Raw genomic sequence first — 21,636 nt, 5'->3', positions numbered from 1 at the left:
TTGGGACACATAATATAAATAACAATAAAGAGAAGTGAGTCTTCGACAGAATTCTCTTGATAAACCGATACCGACCTATCGATATACATAACAACATATTTCCAATAAAAATAGATGAATAATTAAATTTGTATGTGATGTAACGTTATTAGATTGATTACTTATGTAAATGTATAAGTAACTACCACAGACTGAATTTTGCCAACATATATGTATGTCTGCAACGATATCAAAGTTATGAATGAAACTCTGCTTTATAATCGAATGAAATTGAAAACCAAATGTCACATAATATGTTACTGTCATGTTTATTTTGTAATTTTACCATTAACGAGTATGTTTGCAAAATTCTATTGAAACGAGGTGCCTATACAATCATTGACCTTCAATGTCATGTCTCCTGTGAAGATGACAAGTATATACCTACTACATTATTCAATGCGAAATACTTTGTATTACAATTCATATGATTTAAATAAATGCTGCATTGCGACTTGAATTTTATTTATACTACCCTTATTGCTTTATTTGAATATTGGCACATGCTTTAATGATTCAGTTGATTTGTAATTCTCCCACAATTATAACTTTCAATTTTCTCGCTCATGAAAGTATTCATAACGAGCAGGTCTCGCTGGCTGATTTGAATTAAAGAACAATGTGTATTGATTCTGATAGTCACAGTTTGTCTGAGAAATTCCAATTGTTCGAAAACAAACAAACATCGCGTGTGTAGTTGTTGAATCAATAGTTTCTCGTCGTTGCAGGCCTCGACATACGCGACTCCGTGACACACGACCACACGGTCATCGATGAAAAACTCAGGACGCCACCGACAGTCATTAAAAGAAAAAAGCCTGTGGACACATCCAAATTTAACCAGTCCGACCGAAAATCTAAAAACTGTGCCACTTTCTACTTCCGACACCACGACACTGACTCCGATAGACAAGTGATTGAAACCGATGAAAAATCTCAAGAGGAATCATCGGAAGAAGAATGGACTTATGTCGGCGGCGGAAAGATTGCAAATGAAGATTCTACGGATTTAATGACTTCGTCTGTTGAAATACAATGTGAGCTGCCTATAGACGAAAATAAAGATAAATTGGATAAACCTGTATCACCGAAACCTAAACTAGAATCTACCACACCGGACCTCATTCGTGTCGATCAAAACTCCAGATGCAAAGATATAGAGAGATTGGTTATTCAAGCAGAGGAATTGGTTCAGAAACAAGCACAACAACAAATGGCGAAAAAGAAAGGTTCCAGGAATTTCAAGCCGCTGATGTTCGAGGAAGAAGGGAAAAATGTGAGCCGGGCTAAAATGTCACGTATCAAAGAGTGGTTGAATCAAAGTACAGATGAAAAGAATGACAGCAACCAGGTGCGTAAATTATCTGTTACTCGTCAATACAAAGTTTCTTATGCATATGTTCTTGTATTTAACTGATGTTTTGTGTGTAGGGCACAGAAAGTTACGACGCATCGGGCGAGTACACAACAGAGAGCGAAGTGGACACGTCGTTAACATCTGAAGAACGGAACCTGCACTCCTCGATGGACATGAGCACGTCGACCTGCACCGTCACACCCACCCACCATGCCAAGGTACAACAACACGCTATAACATTAGCTAAGTGTTCTAGCACAAAATTGTCTATTAATTTTTGTATCTAAATCCTTCATTACTTCTTCAAATATTATAACATTCGTTTAACATCATCTTCCGAGACATATGCGTCGACAGCTATAAGAGTTTTCATTTTCTAATACACTCAACAAAAGCACCTTAATTCTACATCTGCAAGTTCTTTTATGTTTAACATTTCGGTTGAGGCAATATATCTAACACAGGTCCAACTCCGTAAGAAGCGAGCTGGCAACAGTGCCCGGCCGTGGTCTGTCTCTTGTCTCTCGCAACTGAGCGGCGCGGGCAACTCTCTCGTGGCCACCCCCACTGCAGGCGACGTTGCCGCTATGTCACACAACATGTCCATCTCGGAATCTGCTCTAAACACCCTGGCGTCCCCTCAAAGAGTAACGCCAGCTAATTCTAACTCGAAGCTCAGAGGAAGTTCTACTACTGTACAGGTACTGTGACTAATTATCTTTCTGTTGGTGGTGGTCATCATACTTTACGTTACTTTTATTATGAACTGGATTTTGTATAGGATTTCATTTCTGATCTCAAGCACTTTATATCCGGAAGAGATTCCATGATCAAGACACATATCATTAATAATTCCTATTGTCCTAAAAGTAATACTAAGAATACAAACCCCAGGGTCACGTATCGAGCACGAACACGATGACGGAGGCATGCACATCGTGCGTGGAGGCGAGCGACAAGCAGTGCTGGCTGCGGCGCAAGCGCTTCAAACTGCGCCGGCACAACACGACGACCACTCGTCGAGACCGGCTCGTCAAGTCGCTGTCCTTCTGCGGACGACTTAGCCCCGAGATCGAAGACAAGAATGAGAGGAGTGCCGCCAGCGACCCCGCTACTAGTAGGAAACACAGGTTGGTACCACAAATGTATGAAGCTTAGATCCTAAGAATGAGATCTCTCGCATTGACTCTTGTCCTTATTCCGAAAACCACCTTTGAGTTTCTATTTTATATTACAGAATCACATTTGAAACACTCAAATTACAAACGAATTACGTTCAAAATTAAAATGATCTTCAAAAGTTCAAAAATCAATTCACTTTATAACGTCATCAAATAAACTAAACTTTAGTCTAAAACATAAACCTTTCTACAGATTCGACACTACATCGACGTCAGGTAACGACAGTGACGAGGAGTTGATAAAGCAGCAGTTGGCCACCATCGCCAACTTGCGGAAGAGCATAGAGAAGACTCACATCTCCAGCAGGGAATCTGAAAGTGCCATCCCCGAGCAAAATGAAGCCGAACCAATGGCGCCAAGCTTTAAGCTTGGCCCCGCCGGTGGACAGGTCCGCCCGCGGCTCGCCAGGAGCATGGAACGAGAGAGAACCTTCCTAGCTCTTAGCCTTGGCGATCCTAGCCAACTATGGGACCTAAGCATGGATAAAGATTCAGACATAGATAAAAGCGTAACAGCCGGCACAGAAGAGCACAGCTCATTCTCGGAACAAGCTTGGGATTTCTATCAGGTGAGTCACTTTGGCGATGATTTAAGTGCTATTAGATAGAAAAATGACGCGAATATTTTTGCATCGGCGAATGTTAAAGCGAATTCTCAGAAAATAGTGTATTTATAATTAAACGTTATTTATTATTCAATTATGTATTCTAACAATTGCTATTTGCCTGCAGGAGAAATACAACTCGGAGCCATATTCGGAAGCTCCGGACTCGGACGCGGCGCGGCGGCTGCTGGAGTTCGGCGACGACTACCGCGCGTTCCTGGACTCGCAGTCCGACTGCTGCTCCAGCCTGTCCGCGCAGCCCGACGAGAACAGCCCCAGCGGCACGCGCCGCCGCCGCCCGCCCTCCGACCTGTCTCGCGAGCGCAGCCTGCCCCGGTACAAACGGCCTACCAGAAACTCCCCGGTCGAAACACCTTCGAGAAAACCCAAAAAATCTATGTCCAGCGCCGAGCGCAAAAAATCACTACTCGACAGCCTCGAGAGATCCAGAAACAACACCAGCATCGAAAGCAACGATGGCGTGCGACGACGCAAACCATCGGAATGCGAGCGCAAGAACAAACGCTCGCCCGAATTCGATCTGCTCAACGTCCAAGCTCTGAGTCGAAGACGTCACAGCTCAAACATGACCAGCGATGAAATCAATAGCTCACTGGAATATACAGAAGTTAACAATCGTCCTGACATTTTGGACTCATTGAATAGACGTCGAAGAAACGTCGAGAAAGACGGTGAATCTGAATTGCAAAAGGTGGCACTGTCGGAACTGCGCCGGCGCTCGACGGAGAGCGTCGATTCAGAGGATGAGTCGTCCAGCCCCAAGAAGCACAGCCGGAGGAACTGGGGTGACTCGGACTCTGAGTCGGAGGAAGTGCGGTCCCTGGTGCGGCGTTCGAGCACGCAGCTGGAGGCGGCGGAGGCCCTGATGGCCCGGCAGGAAGCGTCCCCGGACCTGCTGCGCGCGTTCGACTACGTAAGGACTTTCGATACAGATTTCAGTAGTTGCTACACGGAGGCGGACGACGAGCCCGCGTGCGCCACGGCGCGCCGCCCCGCCTGCTTGCGCGCGCGGATCTGCCTCGCTGTAGCCGCCTTCTCGATCTTAGTCATAGTTTACATTCATCTTCAATGACATTTGGCTTGGGCTTGTGTGATATTTATTCTTATTTATGTAAGTATACGAATTAAGTTTGCTGCAATCGTCAGATTACATGTTAAAATTCATACCCGTTTAGGTCTAAACAATAAATTAATAATATAGATATATCATTGATTACAAAATCGCGCGTTCAATTCATAAATAAAAGCTAGCGGAATGTACAAAACGTGAGCATTTATATTGATGGTTGATTAAATCTGACGAACGCAGTACAATCAAAATAATACCTACTAACATAATAATATTAATATTTATTACCGTTACATATTGCGGACAGTATCACTTTCTTTAATATATAGTAAAAATATATATTAAAAATGCTTCAAAGTGGTCCATTATGTTAAAGTGACACTGTCTCAATTAAATCACGTGACTGTTTATTTTTTAATTGTGTTTGGTGTTCTTTATTTCTCACTAACCGTTTTCGTTTGTGTGATTGTGAGTTTTATACTAACTGCTTGTTTATATTATTTTTCTATTTGTCAATCTCATCCTTCGGTGGTGATAACGCGGTGCTAGGAAAGATCTAACTTACAGGCATATACCTATTTCATAGCAATATAATAATAACATAAGTAGGCGCACATTAAAATGGTGCAAAGCGCTTCGTAATAAAACCGGTCGTCCGGAGTTACCAGTAGCTTCAGATCAAATCTTGAAGCGAACTTGAAATATTAAATTGACAGGTGTCAAATTTGTCGCTTCTACATCGTGGAGCAGGGGAGCTTAACTTTGCTGGGCTAGGTACCTCATACAATATAATTTCTTGTCATAGAGTGATATAGGTTTTAAGTGTCTTAATAAAAGTATTCACTAACTGCTTATTTTTTGTTATAATCTGTAGTTAATCAATAACGTAGGTTTGGTGTAATCACATTTGTCTCTGATTAATTTGTGATGACTGAACTCCGTAACTTCTCACAGTATGTCTACAATGCACTAATCATATATGTTGAATAGGGCTAGGTTGTTAATTGATGTAGTTTTTTTACAAATGTTAAAAACAAAGTGATTTGTATAAATGTTTAAAGAATAAATGTATTAATTCGAAATTAAAAATGGAGTTTCAGTCAATTAACACCCTTCTCTATCAACATTTATACGATTATCGACTCCGTCTGACGCCTTAAGAACTAGTACCTATATCGTATTATAGTTGTAACATAAATTGTGTATTTCTACAGTTCGGGACTTTTCTTTCCTTGCTTTTCTAACACGTATTTGGCAGGTTTGAATCGATTAATCTTTAGACCCAAAATTGTTTATTAATATCATGGAAAAAAATAATTATGTGAAATAGTTAACATTAGAAATAAATTAACAGAAATGAAAACGCATGACCCCACACATTGATTTTTGAAATGCATGTGCATCGAGCATTCCCAGATTAACGTTAGTTATCGATTTGTTTGGTGCATAGCACACTATAATAAAGACAATGGCGCTGATTCCAGTACACACCATCCCATTTTATTTTACGTTATACCTGTCATTTTCTTATCCGCCGAAAAGGAAAGGGACAGGTAATCGACAGGCATTAAATTTATGGAACACACGTCAATTTAAGGCAGAAATTTAAAAGTCCTCCTAAAATTTTATATTGGCCAATAACTCGACAGAATTAAGTTGACAGCACACGTGAAACGGGTTGCATATCAGTGAAATGCCTATATAATAATTAGTCATTCATTCATTTTAAAAATAACAGTCGTCAATCTCCCGTCCCTTTACTTTTCGAAAGATAAGAAAATAACGGGTATATCTTAAAATGAAATTAGAAGGTGTCTGCAGGCATCGGGGCCAATGAAGATTTAAAGGACTTTAGAAGTGAGTTAGTTGTACATTTAATATATCTTGTACTAGCTATGTAATACACTGTTTGCAATACAGCACTGCTTAGTTGTAGCATGAAAGGTATTTATACCTGTTTTCCAAATTGGACTTTTTTCGGTACGCAGACGGAGATTGTTACACGTTGCCGCGAAAACATCAACCTATTGGACGCTGCGCTCGCCGGCGGTTGTTTGTCGCCGGTCTTACAGAGAGACGTGAGAGGTAAGTGACGTGTGGGCCTACTGAGCTGTTAACGTACCTATCGCCCTTGACAAACCACATTTTTCTAAATGAGATCGGAGTTAATTGTGTTAAGCATGCAACAATGGGTAGCAGTATCTTGTTTCTCGCGAAAATGCGGGCGGCGGTCGTGGCTGCGGCTTCTTCGGTCGAGTTCCAACCGGTTCCAGCGAGCTTATTGTACAATCTCCAGTGAATCAAGGCTCGAGCTATATTTGGAGCGAATGCGTTCACACATATTCCAAATATGATTTATATTCCACCAGAATACATTTACAATCGCGAAGAACCGTGAATCGTTTATTAAAGTTATTTTATCGTTTATTGAAAGAAACATGAATTGTTAAAGTAATATATAAATCATTAACCGTTCTCGATATAAATGAAATTGTAATAAGTAGATATTTAGAGAGTTATTTAGAGAGTTACCTGTGAGCCTAACGCTAATTTCGGACTATGGTCTAATAAACGTAACATGATTGGAATGACAGCAGGACAGTGCGAACGATATGTATCTTTCTTTTAATTACGTTTGTTGGATTATAATTTTGCAGTGTTTTTAGTATTAAGATGATTATTGACTACTCAATAACAAATAAAGGGTATGTGTGTACTAGGTGAATCCCGAGCGATCCATGCAATTGAGATCAGACATCTCTGCGTTAATCCTGATTTTGAAACTAAATGAGAACCTTTTTTTTAAGTGTATAAAAAATAAATCATGTTAAACCCATCTTGTATAATTAACCGTTTCGTCGTCATAGAGTATGCATCATACGAGTAATTATAGCAATGACTAACCCCGCACACTCGATAGATTTCGCTAGTCTTAATCAATTGAACTAGGGCTGATAGTCCGTATTACCATGGAGAAAGTAATAAAGTATTACCATTAACAATACAGATATACTATAGGTAGGTATATAAGCACCTAAAAAGATTGAATTACTGTATCAATCCCTATTATGTACACACTTACTACTTAACAAGATTTTAAAATTTAAGTACTGGAATTCTCATTAATTCTTTCAAATATACACGAAGTAACAAAATCTGTTTCAAAATTCGCCGAAGGGGCGAAACCGAAGAAAAACTCTTGGTCCTAAGGTCGACTTAATTGTTCAGGGTGTTAGTAACATCGTAACGAATACTAAGGGGGATGATTCAGACCATGATTCTGAGTTAATATCAAGTGGAATTTTCCGTCGCAAAATACGTGCTTTTTAGGGTTCCGTAGAAACTATAATAGCTATACTGTTGAAACTTGATAAATATGCGTTTTATGTGAACCGCATTAAAATTTTTACGCAATGATAGAAAAAAAAACAATAAATTTTGGGGGTCCCCATACATAGAACTGAAACTCAAAAATTTTTTTTTCATCAAACTCATACGCGTGGGGTATCTATGGATAGGTCTTCTAAAATGGTATTGAGATTTGTAATATCATTTTTTTCTAAACTGAATAGTTTGCGCGAGAGACACTTCCAAAGTGGTAAAATGTGTGTCCCCCCACCCTGTAACTTCTAAAATAAGAGGAGGATAAAACTAAAAAAATATATAATATTATGTAGATTAGGATGCAAACTACCAACGAAAATTGGTTTGAACCAGATCTAGTAAGTCGTTTTTTTAATACATCATAAATCTTAAACCGTAATTTACTTTTCATTCAATCAACTCGAGTATAGGAAAGATAAAAGTAATTGGTGCGTAAGTTCATGTATGTATGTACAAAACTATTTATTTTCCCTTTTCAGTTGTTATTCATATCTGTCGGGGTTGGAAGTCGGTTTAATTTTTATAAAACATAGCTAAGAACACTCTCGACTAACACATCTTTCAAATAAAATATCGTTTCATCCGTTTGGGACCTACGATGCCATAGTTACACTGACACACAGACACACTCGTCAAACTTATAACACCCCTCTTTTTGCGTCGGGAGTTAAAAATACAAACAGTTAATACATCAAAAGTTACTACGAACTAAAAAAAACTTTTATATTAAGTTACTTGCTGTTACGGAACCCTTCATGGGCGAGTCCGACTCGCACTTGGCCGCTTTTTATAATTTTTAATTATTTTCAATTCTATATTTTTACGACGGAAAATTCCACTTGATATTAACTCATGATACGATATCACTTACACTCCGTACAAGTGCGTACAGGTAGCCATATGAGTACGTATGGGTGTTAGTGATACCGTAATGAATACTGAGGGGGATGATTGAGACCATGATTCTGAGTTGATATCAGTGGAAATTCCTGCCGGAAAATATTTGAAAATTTTATATTTCTTAGCGCCGAATGAGGGAAATCTACTTACCTACCACACAATACAAATATTAGAATTAGATAATACCAATTGTTTAATACTACATCTTCCTCATAATATTGCTGAAGAGAAACAGTACGACCGACGGGTCAAAGTAACTATCCCTTTTACACCTAAAAGTAACAGGTCAGGTTACGGTTTTAAATTACTCATAAACTGCCTATATACGTCCCACTGCTGGGCACAGGCCTCCCCTCAATCAACCGGAGGGGGTATGGAGCATACTCCACCACGCTGCTCCACTGCGGGTTGGTGGAGGTGTTAAATTACTCGAAAATATTAAATTTTAAACACATTTTATTCTATACAATTCCAGACAGGTTTTAAATACGTTTAAGTACTTAAATAACAAAACAATTTTGTACATCAGAGATTTTTTCTTTTAAATAAACCTGTTTAAAAATTCGATGAAACAAGAAACCACAAAAGGTTATTTTGAAACTGCGATATAAAGTATGAATACAAATTAACACAATATAGCGACAAATACCTACTATTCTACCGATCAATTTGTACATGGCAGTTTCCATATATGTACCTAGATGTATTATGACTTAGGTAAGATAGATGATTTAAATTTTAAATGTGATAGAAAACTCTCGACTTCGATTTAAATTTGAACTTAAGCTTCTTTTTGCTCAGAAATTTTACTAGCATGAAATATTTTTTTTAATGTTTTTTGTATTTATAGCACTTACCAGTGCTTAGGGAAACTCACAACTCAATCAACAATTTCAACTTCTCTTTTCTTCAATTGCTTTTTTGTTTTGCTCATTTTTTTTGATTAAATAGTTTTTTTGCTGAAGAAACATTATAAGGGTACTTTATTCAGCAACATAAGAGTAATTGCATTGCAATAACGCTGTAAGGTGGCAAAGTGCGTCTGCGCAGCCCTCCGGTTGTCGCCCGCGCGGTCCCGGAAGCGGCGACACGGAGCGCGATCGCCCGCTCGCCTATCTATTTCTGCCAACGAAAGCGGAACGGACGCGCCATCTCGCAAACGGCAATGATGACACGTCTTCATGTTTTTATAACTACCTACACTCAAGTTTTTACGCATAAAAAACAAAATGTAGTGGGCTAAAACGGGCACTGAGCGCGGCATTCATTGCTAGTCATAAGATTTTTGTAGTTAGATAACGGCAGAAAATGATACGTGACAAATTGTAACCCGTCTCTTTCGATGTCCACGTCTTGGCAGCATCGACATGCTGTACTTAGCCCGCGAAATAATATAAGTATGAAATCTTTACCATGTATCTATCTACCTACATCGCAAGGATTAAACTACCTACATACATCCGTCCAAGAAGTTAATATGCCATCTGAGGCAAGCGTACAATAATCGATGACAAAAACAACTACATACCCTTATTGCTATATGTAATAAAAATAGATTCTGAAGACCTCGCAAAGGGTAGTTTCCAACTAGCCAAATCAGTTACTTATTACTAAACCTCCAAACACGAAATTACTATGCAATTTGTATGAAAAAGCATCGTGACAAAATGTCGCGATGCCTTTATTAAAATTCATACATAAGTTAAATAGGAAAAAGAAAACGTTTTGTCACCTTTAGATCTGTGTTTATAGAAATTCATAATTTATCTTTGACCTGGGAAACTACACAATTTAAATCGTTTACTCCTACTAGTTCTGTTGCACAGTTCTGATAATCTTTAAATATTTCATGCATGCAATTACGTGTTTGCTTTTAAATTGTTCGTTGTGATAAGAAACAATTTTTTAAAGAATGTGTGCCATAAATCCGTCACATAACACTCAAAAACGATAAAACGCATTAAAAGAAATTCTCCGAGATTTTTCGCCACATTCTAAGGCTTCAAACAATAAACAAACGCTGCGTTCCGTTTCCATACCAAGTAGCATATTAGATATTAATAGGATAATACATAGTAAATACGTTTCACTGACATCGTATGGCAGAATAAAATTTGCCTCTTATTATTTAAATTGATTTGATGATAACTACGCATTTCATCATTTAGTACCTACCTACCTAGTAAAGAAACAAACCAGTGTGTTTGAGATCATAAGTACTTGTGCAAAGTTTTTTTTTTTTGAAGAATAGTCTAGCTAGACTAGCAAACACTGGAGGCAGGTGCTAAGTAAAGTAACATCACGGAACACTACTGTCAATATAGATTTTTATTAGGCACTCCAACATATGATCACAGCGTGACATCATCCTGTCTGAAATAGAAAATAAACATCACTTATGCACAAAGTGAATATCAAATACAATTGTCCAGTAGTATTTTGATTTCTAGAAGAATTAGTCGTTTACTGGAAAAAGCCATGATTTTACGTGGTAGAGTTTTTATTCTGTTTCATGAAGTAAGGAAACCACTGGGTTGTCGCAAATGTAAGTGGATTGATTTTTAAAATTATATACACTGAGTTTAAGATTATATTAACATAGTTTAAGTAAATAGCGGCCAATTTGAAAGAGAACGATTTCAAGAAAATTACTTAATCATTTTCGTAAACTGTAACAATGAAAACAAGCGTTTAAGCTGCCTACTTACTCTGTGGAGGATTTCTAAACCCGCGAATACATTTATGTATTTTGTTTGACGTCAGGGTTTATCTGCTCTGTAAACATTGTTGCGCAACTGAACATGGCGCGTTGGTGCATTCTCTGGCATTGGAGCAGCCGACGTAATAGTAAATAGAGCTGGCTATCTGCACTGCTGCCAACGTTGCAAGGCCAGGGAAAAGGTTAACGAGTACAAGATAATGCGCGACATACATATTTGTACCTGTTGATAAATGAACCAGTGCTTATACATGCTGCTCTTAAACCGCCAAACCAATGGAAAAAACCTCAAGTCGATAACGCAAAACACACGTTCTAAATACATTCATTCACAGACTTAGTAAGAAGGTAGCTCGAGTCCTGCATTAATGTTGATGGTAGTAATATAGGTAAATAACATTAATATTTATTAGGAGAACATATTTGGTCTTTGGGTTGACCTTGATGGGTAAATAACAGTACCTACCTACTCGTCAGTGGTTGAGCGTTAGGCCGGAGGTTCTGGGTTCGATTCCCACACGTCTAACAAAACAGTCGCTTTGTAGTAATAAATTAAATTAAATTAAATTAATAAAATTATTTTGTACCTAATGATATCTAGGGTTGCTGAGCAACCCATGCGAAAGAAGAATAATAATAGCTCATAATTTCAGTATAACCTAACTAGCTTAAAACGTTCTAAATCGAAAAAATACATCTCTGGTCATATGTATAATAAATAATATATGAATCTAACGCTCTTTATAAATTTGATTATATTCAACATGCTTAGCTGCCACGTAGGTATCTATATTAAAATCGTAAAAACCATACACTCCTTTATTATGAACACTCCTAACCAACTGTCAACTTGCACAAGATAATTTTGATATTCCTTCTGTTATCATTACCATATCAACAGGAATTACTTAGGTATTTTAATAAATACGTTCTATGTACAAATACTAGTTTACAAACTTTCCGTGAAAGACCGGACCTGTCAAATCTTCAGGTTAGGTAAGCGGACCCCTTGAAAATGGGTTAACGCTAGGAAGATGATGACGATGAGTTTATAAACCTACAAAAGGCATTTCTCCTATTGTTAGAGAATGCTCATTCACCACTATTGTAGTATTCATCAAATTTGCGTAAGTAACCTAGTCAATCACTTAAAAGAGTTCTTGATTATCCAACACTCTCTCAGGCCTCCTGAAAGAATTAGAAATAAGTCGTGCCTTTAATCTCTTCCTGTTATCAAATTGTGTTACGTACAATAAACTATGAATTAAATAAACAAGAATTCCAAGAAAAGAACATTTTGATGAACACCTTCTAAACTGGATATTCTACACACGACTTAATTTATGTCGTCTTAAAAGGCGAAGTCATTACTATGACAACCACATTCGAAACACCGCTAAGCTAGCTATCTCTATTCGTTTACTTAAGTATAGCTCGAGCGCATTACACATGCGCTACACCGTTGGCAACATATTTAAAAGCTTTCAAAACAAACTACCCGCATGTAGGAACATCTTATAAATAACGTTTTGGGTGAATATCAAAATGTGCTAAGAGGAACAAGTTACCTCGTAGCTAGAACTATCCTTTTTCATGTCGGATCCCAATTTTTCACGAAAAAGTGGTATGAAAGTTCGCCACCAAACTTGACATTTTGATATTCACCCTTTTACTTAAATTACAGCAACGTTCTCATTGCTATAAAACGTCATTTTAAATCCATCGATTTCTAATTGAGGGTTTTTCAACAGATTTTAATGTGATTTTCACTGTGACTTTCTATAATTACTGTGACTCAGTTAATAGTTGTAGTGTATTTTCATGATAAGATAAATTACGTTTAAAGGGACAGCTCCACCACCTATCACGTCGGCCTAACAGAAGCCTCAGGTGAAGCGGGGGGTGCTCAGTTCATATACCTCTGACTAGCTCTATTGGGAATATAGTCGTGAACAGTGATGTGCCTGTCTCGAGAATGTTCCCTAAGTGAGAATGTTCCCGTTATAAAAACTTTTTAATATTAAAGACACTGGCCGTTTTACTTTTCCAAATTATTCTTTCTTGTACTCTGGTCTTATCTGCCTAAAGGTTAGGTAATAATAATACTATATTAGTAATTAATTTTTGCCCGCGACTTCGTCCGCGTGGCGTGTTATAAAAGAGAGATCTTTGTGTGTGTGGGAGTGCATGTCAAATTTCAAGCATCTAACTTGCAGTTTAGATATTTTCATACAAAATTCTCTTCCCGCTAACTCCCATTTTTCAAAATACAGCCATAACTAAACTTTATATTTACTAAAGTATGCATGCATGCTAGATTGAAAACATCTACTCGTATCTTACGCAGTTTAGATAAAGCTCTTTTTAAATAAGTTAACGGGAACGGCAGCGGCAATCACTGGTGGTGACCATCTTGTATTATAATTTTACAACATTCTAAGTTTACTGATCAATGCTAGGTGTAACTTTTTCACTACCTGCCTATTTGGTTACCTAGTGTCTATCTATTGTCTAGATGACCTTGGAGACACAAATAATAACCATTTAAAAAATGACCTTTCCTTGATTACTCAATCGATACTATCGTTACTTTCTACATCTAGGCAATTACTTTAAATAGATAATTAGTGTTGGTTGACTACAATCGTTTAATACCCATCTGAATCTTAATCAACATGTATATTTAGCATACTGAGAACAATGGGTCGTTTTCTGATAACTTCAGCTCAATTCCAAAGTCTAATCCATTTTTATTTAAACATATGTAGGTACATGTCGAAGGTGATATCATTCGGTTTGATTGCCGTTCAATGGGTGCCTCTTGCTCACCGAAGTGCGCTTTATATGCTCGACGTCCGTTCAATAAATAGGTCTTGATATGAAGCGGTCGCTTGAAGCGCTGCAAAACGTGTTCTCAGTCCAAAAGGTGAACTACACAGTAGATCAGCTGTATGCGGCGCGAGCGACGGACGCGCCCGTCGCGATACTCACTTTTAAAGTCGCGAGTGTTCGTGTTTACATCTTTCAGACTTTTTTACATCTCTCTTTTTTAACCAGTGATACCTTTTCACGAAATGTTATAAGTAATTTGATTTCTTTTATTTTTTGTAATAGTTTTTTCACGTTTTTTCTAATTCGATATTTTTTTTCTGTAAACATGAGAGAAACTGGATGCGCATGAGTGGTTTCACACTTTCGCTGATATTGGTGTGCATTGCATTTTAAATGAATATTTTGCATTGTGTCCCATTTCCTAACAATATGGACTACGAGACATTCTGGTATGAACAGCGATTGCTAAAATCTTTGTTTAAACATGACCTTCGCGCGAGCAAGTCTAGACTGTATATAATCATTTGCCAGCTGCGAATACAAATCTCATAATACAACACTTGTTGATGTTCCGATATAAGATTCACCCTGTGTATTTACAAAATACATAATATAAGTACGACATAAATATATCTGACTCAAAATAATGTATCTATACCTACTTTATTAATAGCTTGGCGTTTCTATATCTACAAGTTTGTTTAGACAACACATTAAACGTGTAGGTAGGTAATATTTAATTGGATACAACGAATAATGTATAATGCTAACTTATGTGTTTATTATTTATACATTTATTGTATCAGGACAAGCTTAAATCAATTCAGCTTGTTGATAATTTACCAACAACTTAGTGTACAAAATGAATGTCATGCTTTTCGCCGTTACCACATTCTAAAGTCAGCTATTACCAGATTTGATTATATCTATTACTTACATCAAAAAATCGAATCTAAATGAACTATCATAACGACGTACTAAATTGTAGCTAATTTCGTAGTTTTGTGAACTAGCTGTGTCGTAATGTGGAAGCTGTTGTGTAACGAGTTTCTCTTTGTAAAACTGTCTGCTATACAATCAGTGGCTATTATAATAGTACATTGATCATTCCCCTAATTGACATTTACTTTCCTTCTACCTCCATATTTCGACTCAATATCTGTGTCTGTTATCACATGCCTTCTCGACGCTCATGCGAACATTATGCATTACAAAAATTTCACACTTTTATTACTGTACTCTACAAGTTTCTTTGTGAAAGTAACATTAATTTATTTTATCGTGGTTAGACACCTCTGTTCTTCTTGTTTAGTTGTGGAATTTGTTTCACCGCATCGTTATGAAAATTGTAAGAGTTAGTCATGTAAATCCAACTTGGGCTTGTTTGTGTTGGAAGTCGATGTCCTTGCGAATGAGTTAGTTTCTCAGAACAACAGCGGAGATGTTCATTGTTCTGTCGCATGATATCGCATGCGGTCGGTTGGAGAATATAAAAGATGACATATAGCCGGGCACGCCTTCTACGGTGTTCTGTGATGTGGTCCGGCGTTTATCATCGCAGTCATTTGCATGTGGAGCGTGCAGCGAGGGTCACGGTCGACCGGACAATCAGTACGACTGCCCGCCTATTATCTGCAATTATCTTCCACTATCTGTTGCAATACCACATATATTTTCGACACAAATTCTTTTTTGATAACCGTTATCATTGTCAGTTCCTACAACAGTTTCATTAGGTGTCGTTTTCTATTTGTGTTCAATAACATGAGTCCCGTGAGGTATATATGTGTAAACGAAAGTAGCCACGCCGGATTCGTTTAATCACATATGAGTTAAATTTCTCTACAACACGCTAGTCACGGTAATTAGTTTTATAGCTAGAAATTTCAAGAGCAAATACTACCTGTTCCCGGTGTCTGTAGAAGGAAATCTTAATCTCTTCAAGGAGTTGGTTTAAACATTGTTTTGACATTTATGGGTTTCGCTTTTTACTGCAGTAGCCGTGAAGCATTTCCTGTTCATATTTTTTTAGCATCTAGGGTTAGCATTAGCATTTTTTTAACATAGTTATATCATGTACCTATACGTACTAGTACTATGTACTAGTGTAATGATTTTTTGTAATAAGAACTGTTTCCTAAACGAATAATGAACGTCGACCAGGGTCGGCAGTCGGCATTAGGCACATCGCGGTCTCTATTGTCCCGAGCAGTCCAAAGATTACTTCATTAATTGCGACTGTCAGACACTAACGGTTTATCAGACCGGCTATTCTAGTTCATCTTGTTTACCGCTATCTCTCATGTTTAAAACGCATAACATTCCTTTTTTTCTCTAAATCTCCAGTGACTTTTCTCTATACGTTCGTAGAAGACTATCTGTGTTGATATATTTTATATAATACTTCTATTATGCTTACCCATGACATAATAATAAGTAAATACCATAAAGCAAAGATTGCGTAGTTTTTATATATTCTGGCACTTTTAAGTATTATTTTCCTTGAATGTCATAGTCGTAATCTACCTACGAAATCATTACGAGCTAAATAATTAGGTTGTTACCTCATATCGATGATTTGTTTGAAGAAATATGTGTTCAGTGAACACGGCTCTTTGTTTTAAGCAAGTCAAAGGCGAAAGGAGAAAAGTGCATTGTGATGTAACCAGGCTCAGCGATTCTACTCACATGCTCGTGCGCATCAGTTCTCTCTCTAACGTTATCTAACGATCATTACTTAGAGCTTTTTCTTAGAGTGAAAGATCTGATCTGACATTCTATCAATTAAATTTGTTCCCACAAATAATTGTCATAAGTTACAATTGCTTTTAATGACTGGAAAAATGTCGGCGCAGTTAAGAAAGTGAACAGAACTTTACCAGTGAAAGTATTAGCAGCCTGCATGCCTAAGATGAGTCTTACCGTTGCCTCCACCGCAAGCAATACTGAGGAAGTCGGTAAGTTTAATAAAGCTACTGAATTATCGCTAATAAACTGTTTGACATCCAATTGCAGCGAAATAGTATAGGTTGTTGTAAAATATTTTAGAATTTGCGACATCGTAGTCGCGACCGATTGTTGTGAACCAAACTACAGTGCAATTATTATTTTAGGAGCAATAATTTAACGTATAAGCTCACGATTATATTGTGTAAGTAAATGTGTGTTGTTAATAAACGTTTTTGTTATCATTATTATTCCCAATTAGGCTAATCAGAGGTAAATCCATGGCAATATTAAGAGTACCTACGCTTCGCCGAGCTTTCAGTTACAGTTGTTGGCCCAACGATAGGCAAGCCAACTGTGTAAGTCTTCTTATTGTGTGGTTTGTGAGGTGGAATATCAACCTCACATGGCGCATGTTACGACTACATACTCACATCAGTAAGCAGTAACCGGGACGAACGTCTTAACGTGCCTTCCGAAGCACGGATCATCTTTCTTTCGGACAATCAGGTGATCAGCCTGTAACGTCTTAACCAAACTAGGGATCACAAAGTGATTTTTGTGATATGTCCCCACCGGGATTCGAACCCGGGGCCTCCGGACCGTGAGCCCACCGCTCAAACCACTGGACCACGGTGGCCGTCACTGTGTGTACTGTGTAAGTGAAAATTGCACTTAAGATTAATTAATAACTCATTGGTGCAAGTGGTGCAACCGGGGATAGAATCATAAATGAAAAATTGTAGCGTGATTGAAAGACTTTTTAGCGTGCGAATATTGATTTCAAGTTATGACTTTGTTATACGCATTAACTACATTAGCCGAGGACTTGACCCGCGCCTGGTCCGCCCACGGTCGCCCACGCCCCTTCAACAGCTTGCTGATTTCTCCCTCTGCTTGCCATAACGTGCTAATTATACAATTTGTTCCTCTTATAATATAACTGCATACACAACGCCATAAGAACATGCCGTGACATCCGCTCCGCAAGCAATATCTCACACGTGCAGTAAACCTCACAGCTTCCGATTCGAATCATGCTAACTACTTATTACGGTATATTAATATGTCGCAGTTTGCCGGTACTAGCTACTATTGCACCATTATACATACGTATATATAGGTACTTGTCGATACCTACTGAGAACAAAGGCCAACATTAAATCTCTGCTCTTTTGTTTAGCTGAAAAGAACGTTTTTTGTCACCAGAAGCCAGAATGGACTACGTTTCACAAAGAGCACTAGTTCTAAAATTAGCGATGCACGGACATAATAAATCGTCAGTAGGTCAGACGGCGCGGACAGACTTTTTTACATGCGGCCTCCGATCATTATCTCCGGCGATGTTGCAACTGCACTCTTGCGCAACTGCTGGCAAAAACTCCAGCCAACTGCCACTGCAGGAAATAGGATTTGCCAATTTAAATACTGATAGTAACGCAAGTATTTCTTGGCGTTATAAGTAGGTATATCTAGACTAATCTTGGACCATTAAAACCCTACACAAGAGAATACTCCAAGGCCTGTAAACAACTGCCAAAGAATAACACATCGTAAACGCGTTCAAATAACGTATCGATTATCGAGTGAAGGTGTCGTACACAAAATTGACGCCAGCAAAGGCGTTTATATTCACTAAAAATAACGCAGGCAGACCGTACGTAACTACTTAGCTAATTACTAATTCTCACCTTCATTATACATTTATACCTACACTCGGTCCGGAATAGACATGTCATGGACAAACACTTTTGCGCGTCTATATATAAACCCGTACCTATCAAACGTTATAACATCACAATAGCTACTGTAGAAGCCGGTATTATGTTTTCTGATCATTAATCTTTATCGTATGACGCGTATTGTTACATAAGAGATATATTGTGTGCTTTGCGGTTTGTAGAATGCATGACAAAATGACGTTCACAAAGATTGGTTACTGCTTCTACTGCGCGCATAAACAAACTGCTAAATTATTTGATAAATATGTCCCGACTCGGCGGAAAGATAATAGATACGAATAATAAATAGGTAGGTACGTTCCTGTAACGTTTTTCAATCGCATAATGCTGCTAATTCCTGTAAACACGAATCTAATTTTATTTTAAGTTGTACCTACCTGTCATTATCTTATCCGCCGAAAAGGAAAGGGACGGGTAATCGACAGGTCAATTTCAGGCAGAAATTTAAAAACCCATCCAAAATTTAATATTTCGGCCTATAAACCGATAGAATTAAGTTGACAGCACATGCCAAAAGGGTTGCATATCAGCGAGATGCCTATTGTAATCGCCCGGGTTATTCATTCATTTTAAAATTAAGAATTGTCAATAATCAGTAGCTTTCCTTTTCGGCGGATAAGAAAATGGCGGGTATAACTTAAAATAAGATTAGGAGGGGTCTGCGGGAATCGGGACCATTAAAACCCTACACAAGAGAATACTCCAAGGCCTGTAAACAACTGCCAAAGAATAACACATCGTAAACGCGTTCAAATAACGTATCAATTATCGAGTGAAGGTGTCGTACACAAAAATAATGTTGGCAGTATTAAACAAGACACTACTATTTTTAACCGGTCGTTGCATAATAAGTAATTGGCAATAGTAAGTTATGGTATTAATTGGATCTCGTCATATCGCTTGATTCGGACGCGACGATTACGTCATCACTTACATCATTAATAATTTCATTCAAGCAACCGGTTCCGGTTACATTGGGCTTCATCGATGGTTTAATATGCTGTTAACGTTAGTAAATTGGAATGTAAAAGCGTGGGTTCGATGGCAACCTTGTTTTAGAAGAAGCGACGCTATCGCGCTGTTACCACCTTTGTTTGTAAACCGTTTTCTACACGGCTGCTAAAACGTATTCTGGCCAATGTTTACAAGAAACTTACTCAGATACTTACTCCTTATGTCGGTTAGCCGCGTTATACGATTCGATCACGTACAATGATGTGCCGTTTCCAGGAACATTCCCAAAGCGAGAAAGTTCTTGTTTCAAAAAATACTTATAAAAGTAAGAACACTGGTGCTGATTCCGGCACTTAAAATCTAAGTTTATTTTAAGTTATACTTGACAGTTTCTTATTTGCCGAAAAGGAAAGGAATATACGTCAATTTTAGGCAGAAATTTAAAAATGACTTCCAAAATGTTGTATTGGCTAATAACCCGACAGAATTAAGTTGATAGCCCACGTCAAACGGATTGCATATGAGCGAGATGCCTATTTTATTCGCCCGGATAATTCTTTCATTTTAAAATTAACAGTTGTCAATCATCCGTCCCTTTCCTTTTCGGCGAATAAAAAAATGATAACTTAAAATAAATTTAAGAGGTATCTGCAGGAATCGGGGCTAATGGCTGCTTTTGTTTTTCAAATTGTTCTTTTGTACTCTGATCATATCTGCCTAATGAGAAGGTACTAAAGCTCTTTTTACATAAACTTTTACTGCTTTGGGAATATTCCCGGAAAGGGCACAATACTGTTCACGTAGCTTACGATTTACGATGTATTTTAAAAGTTCCGTCCAATTATACATTTATATGCACGATAAGTTGCGATTGAGGTCGTGATCTGCTCTCGATAACCCTACGTTACTTTTATTGTATACGAATTGTATAATGTATCTACTTATTTGGCAATAATAGTATGTTGTGGCCAGTTCTTAAAATTGATCATTCCATGATGTGCTCGATCACTTCATAAAATGGTCATATTTCATGAAATAGAATATCATTCGTTGGCCACATCATGATGTAGTTTGGCCAGATCAATGAACACAAAACGTTTAACGATATGAGCAACTAAATGCTAAGATCTGGCCCCGACATTACAATTTTCTTCTCATTTACATACGATTCCAATTACCGCCGTTATTGTTTGTACTATGTTGTACCTACCTACCTATCTACGTTGTACAAAATATCTGAGTTGAAATTCAATTGTCAACATATCGGGGTCACCTTGTATTTATTCCGATGATGTACTTTATGTATTATACAGCCCATGCAAATTTATACTGCAACTGTATGTGTAATTTTCACATTTTAAGATCCATTTTCCTGTGACCTGTTTGCATTGATTAGGTTGCTTTGTTGTTGCGAGATACTCATGTAAGTATGTATAAACTTCGTACAAAGATACGGCGCAATAAGCACCATTAGCTTAGCTTCGCCCGTAATCTGAAAACAATGGCCCCGATTCCTGCAGACATCTCTTAATTTTACTTTAAGTTATACCTGTCATTTTCTTATCCGCCGAAAAGGAAAGGGACGGATGATTGACAGCTCTTAATTTTAGGAAGAATGAGTAAATAAATGAATAACCCGGGCGAATTTTTAGACGGTTGTTTTAGATTTGTGCTTAAAATTGACGTGTGTTCCATAAATTTTATGCTTGTCTATTACCCGTCCCTTTCCTTTTCGGCGGATAAGAAAATGACAGATATAACTTAAAATAAAATTAGATGGTGTTTACAGGAATTAGCACCATTATGTACTTATATCCGTAAAAAATTATCTCTCCTTCCGAGAAACTGTTTAAGACATACTTTCAATATAAGGACCAAAAGTAAAAT

General features: G+C 37.7%; 1 protein-coding gene across 4 annotated transcripts in view; it reads left to right on the top strand.

Moving 5' to 3' along the window:
- The window catches only part of LOC126380549 (klarsicht protein), a 239,381-nt gene that overhangs the window by 204,190 nt on the left and 13,555 nt on the right, over positions 1-21,636 (top strand). For 3 of the 4 annotated variants that reach the window (XM_050030023.1, XM_050030025.1, XM_050030026.1), the window contains 7 exons: positions 768-1,390; positions 1,471-1,614; positions 1,861-2,097; positions 2,291-2,526; positions 2,771-3,146; positions 3,310-4,116; positions 6,261-6,357. In XM_050030023.1, coding sequence (XP_049885980.1) covers positions 768-1,390; positions 1,471-1,614; positions 1,861-2,097; positions 2,291-2,526; positions 2,771-3,146; positions 3,310-4,116; positions 6,261-6,357 — 2,520 coding nt within the window. The remainder of the gene's footprint in view (positions 1-767; positions 1,391-1,470; positions 1,615-1,860; positions 2,098-2,290; positions 2,527-2,770; positions 3,147-3,309; positions 4,117-6,260; positions 6,358-21,636) is intronic. The other variant, XM_050030027.1, reaches the window with a different exon arrangement.

Source organism: Pectinophora gossypiella, chromosome Z, assembly GCF_024362695.1.
Source record: "Pectinophora gossypiella chromosome Z, ilPecGoss1.1, whole genome shotgun sequence".
Taxonomy (NCBI): domain Eukaryota; kingdom Metazoa; phylum Arthropoda; class Insecta; order Lepidoptera; family Gelechiidae; genus Pectinophora; species Pectinophora gossypiella.
This window is presented reverse-complemented; position numbering and strand designations above follow the sequence as displayed.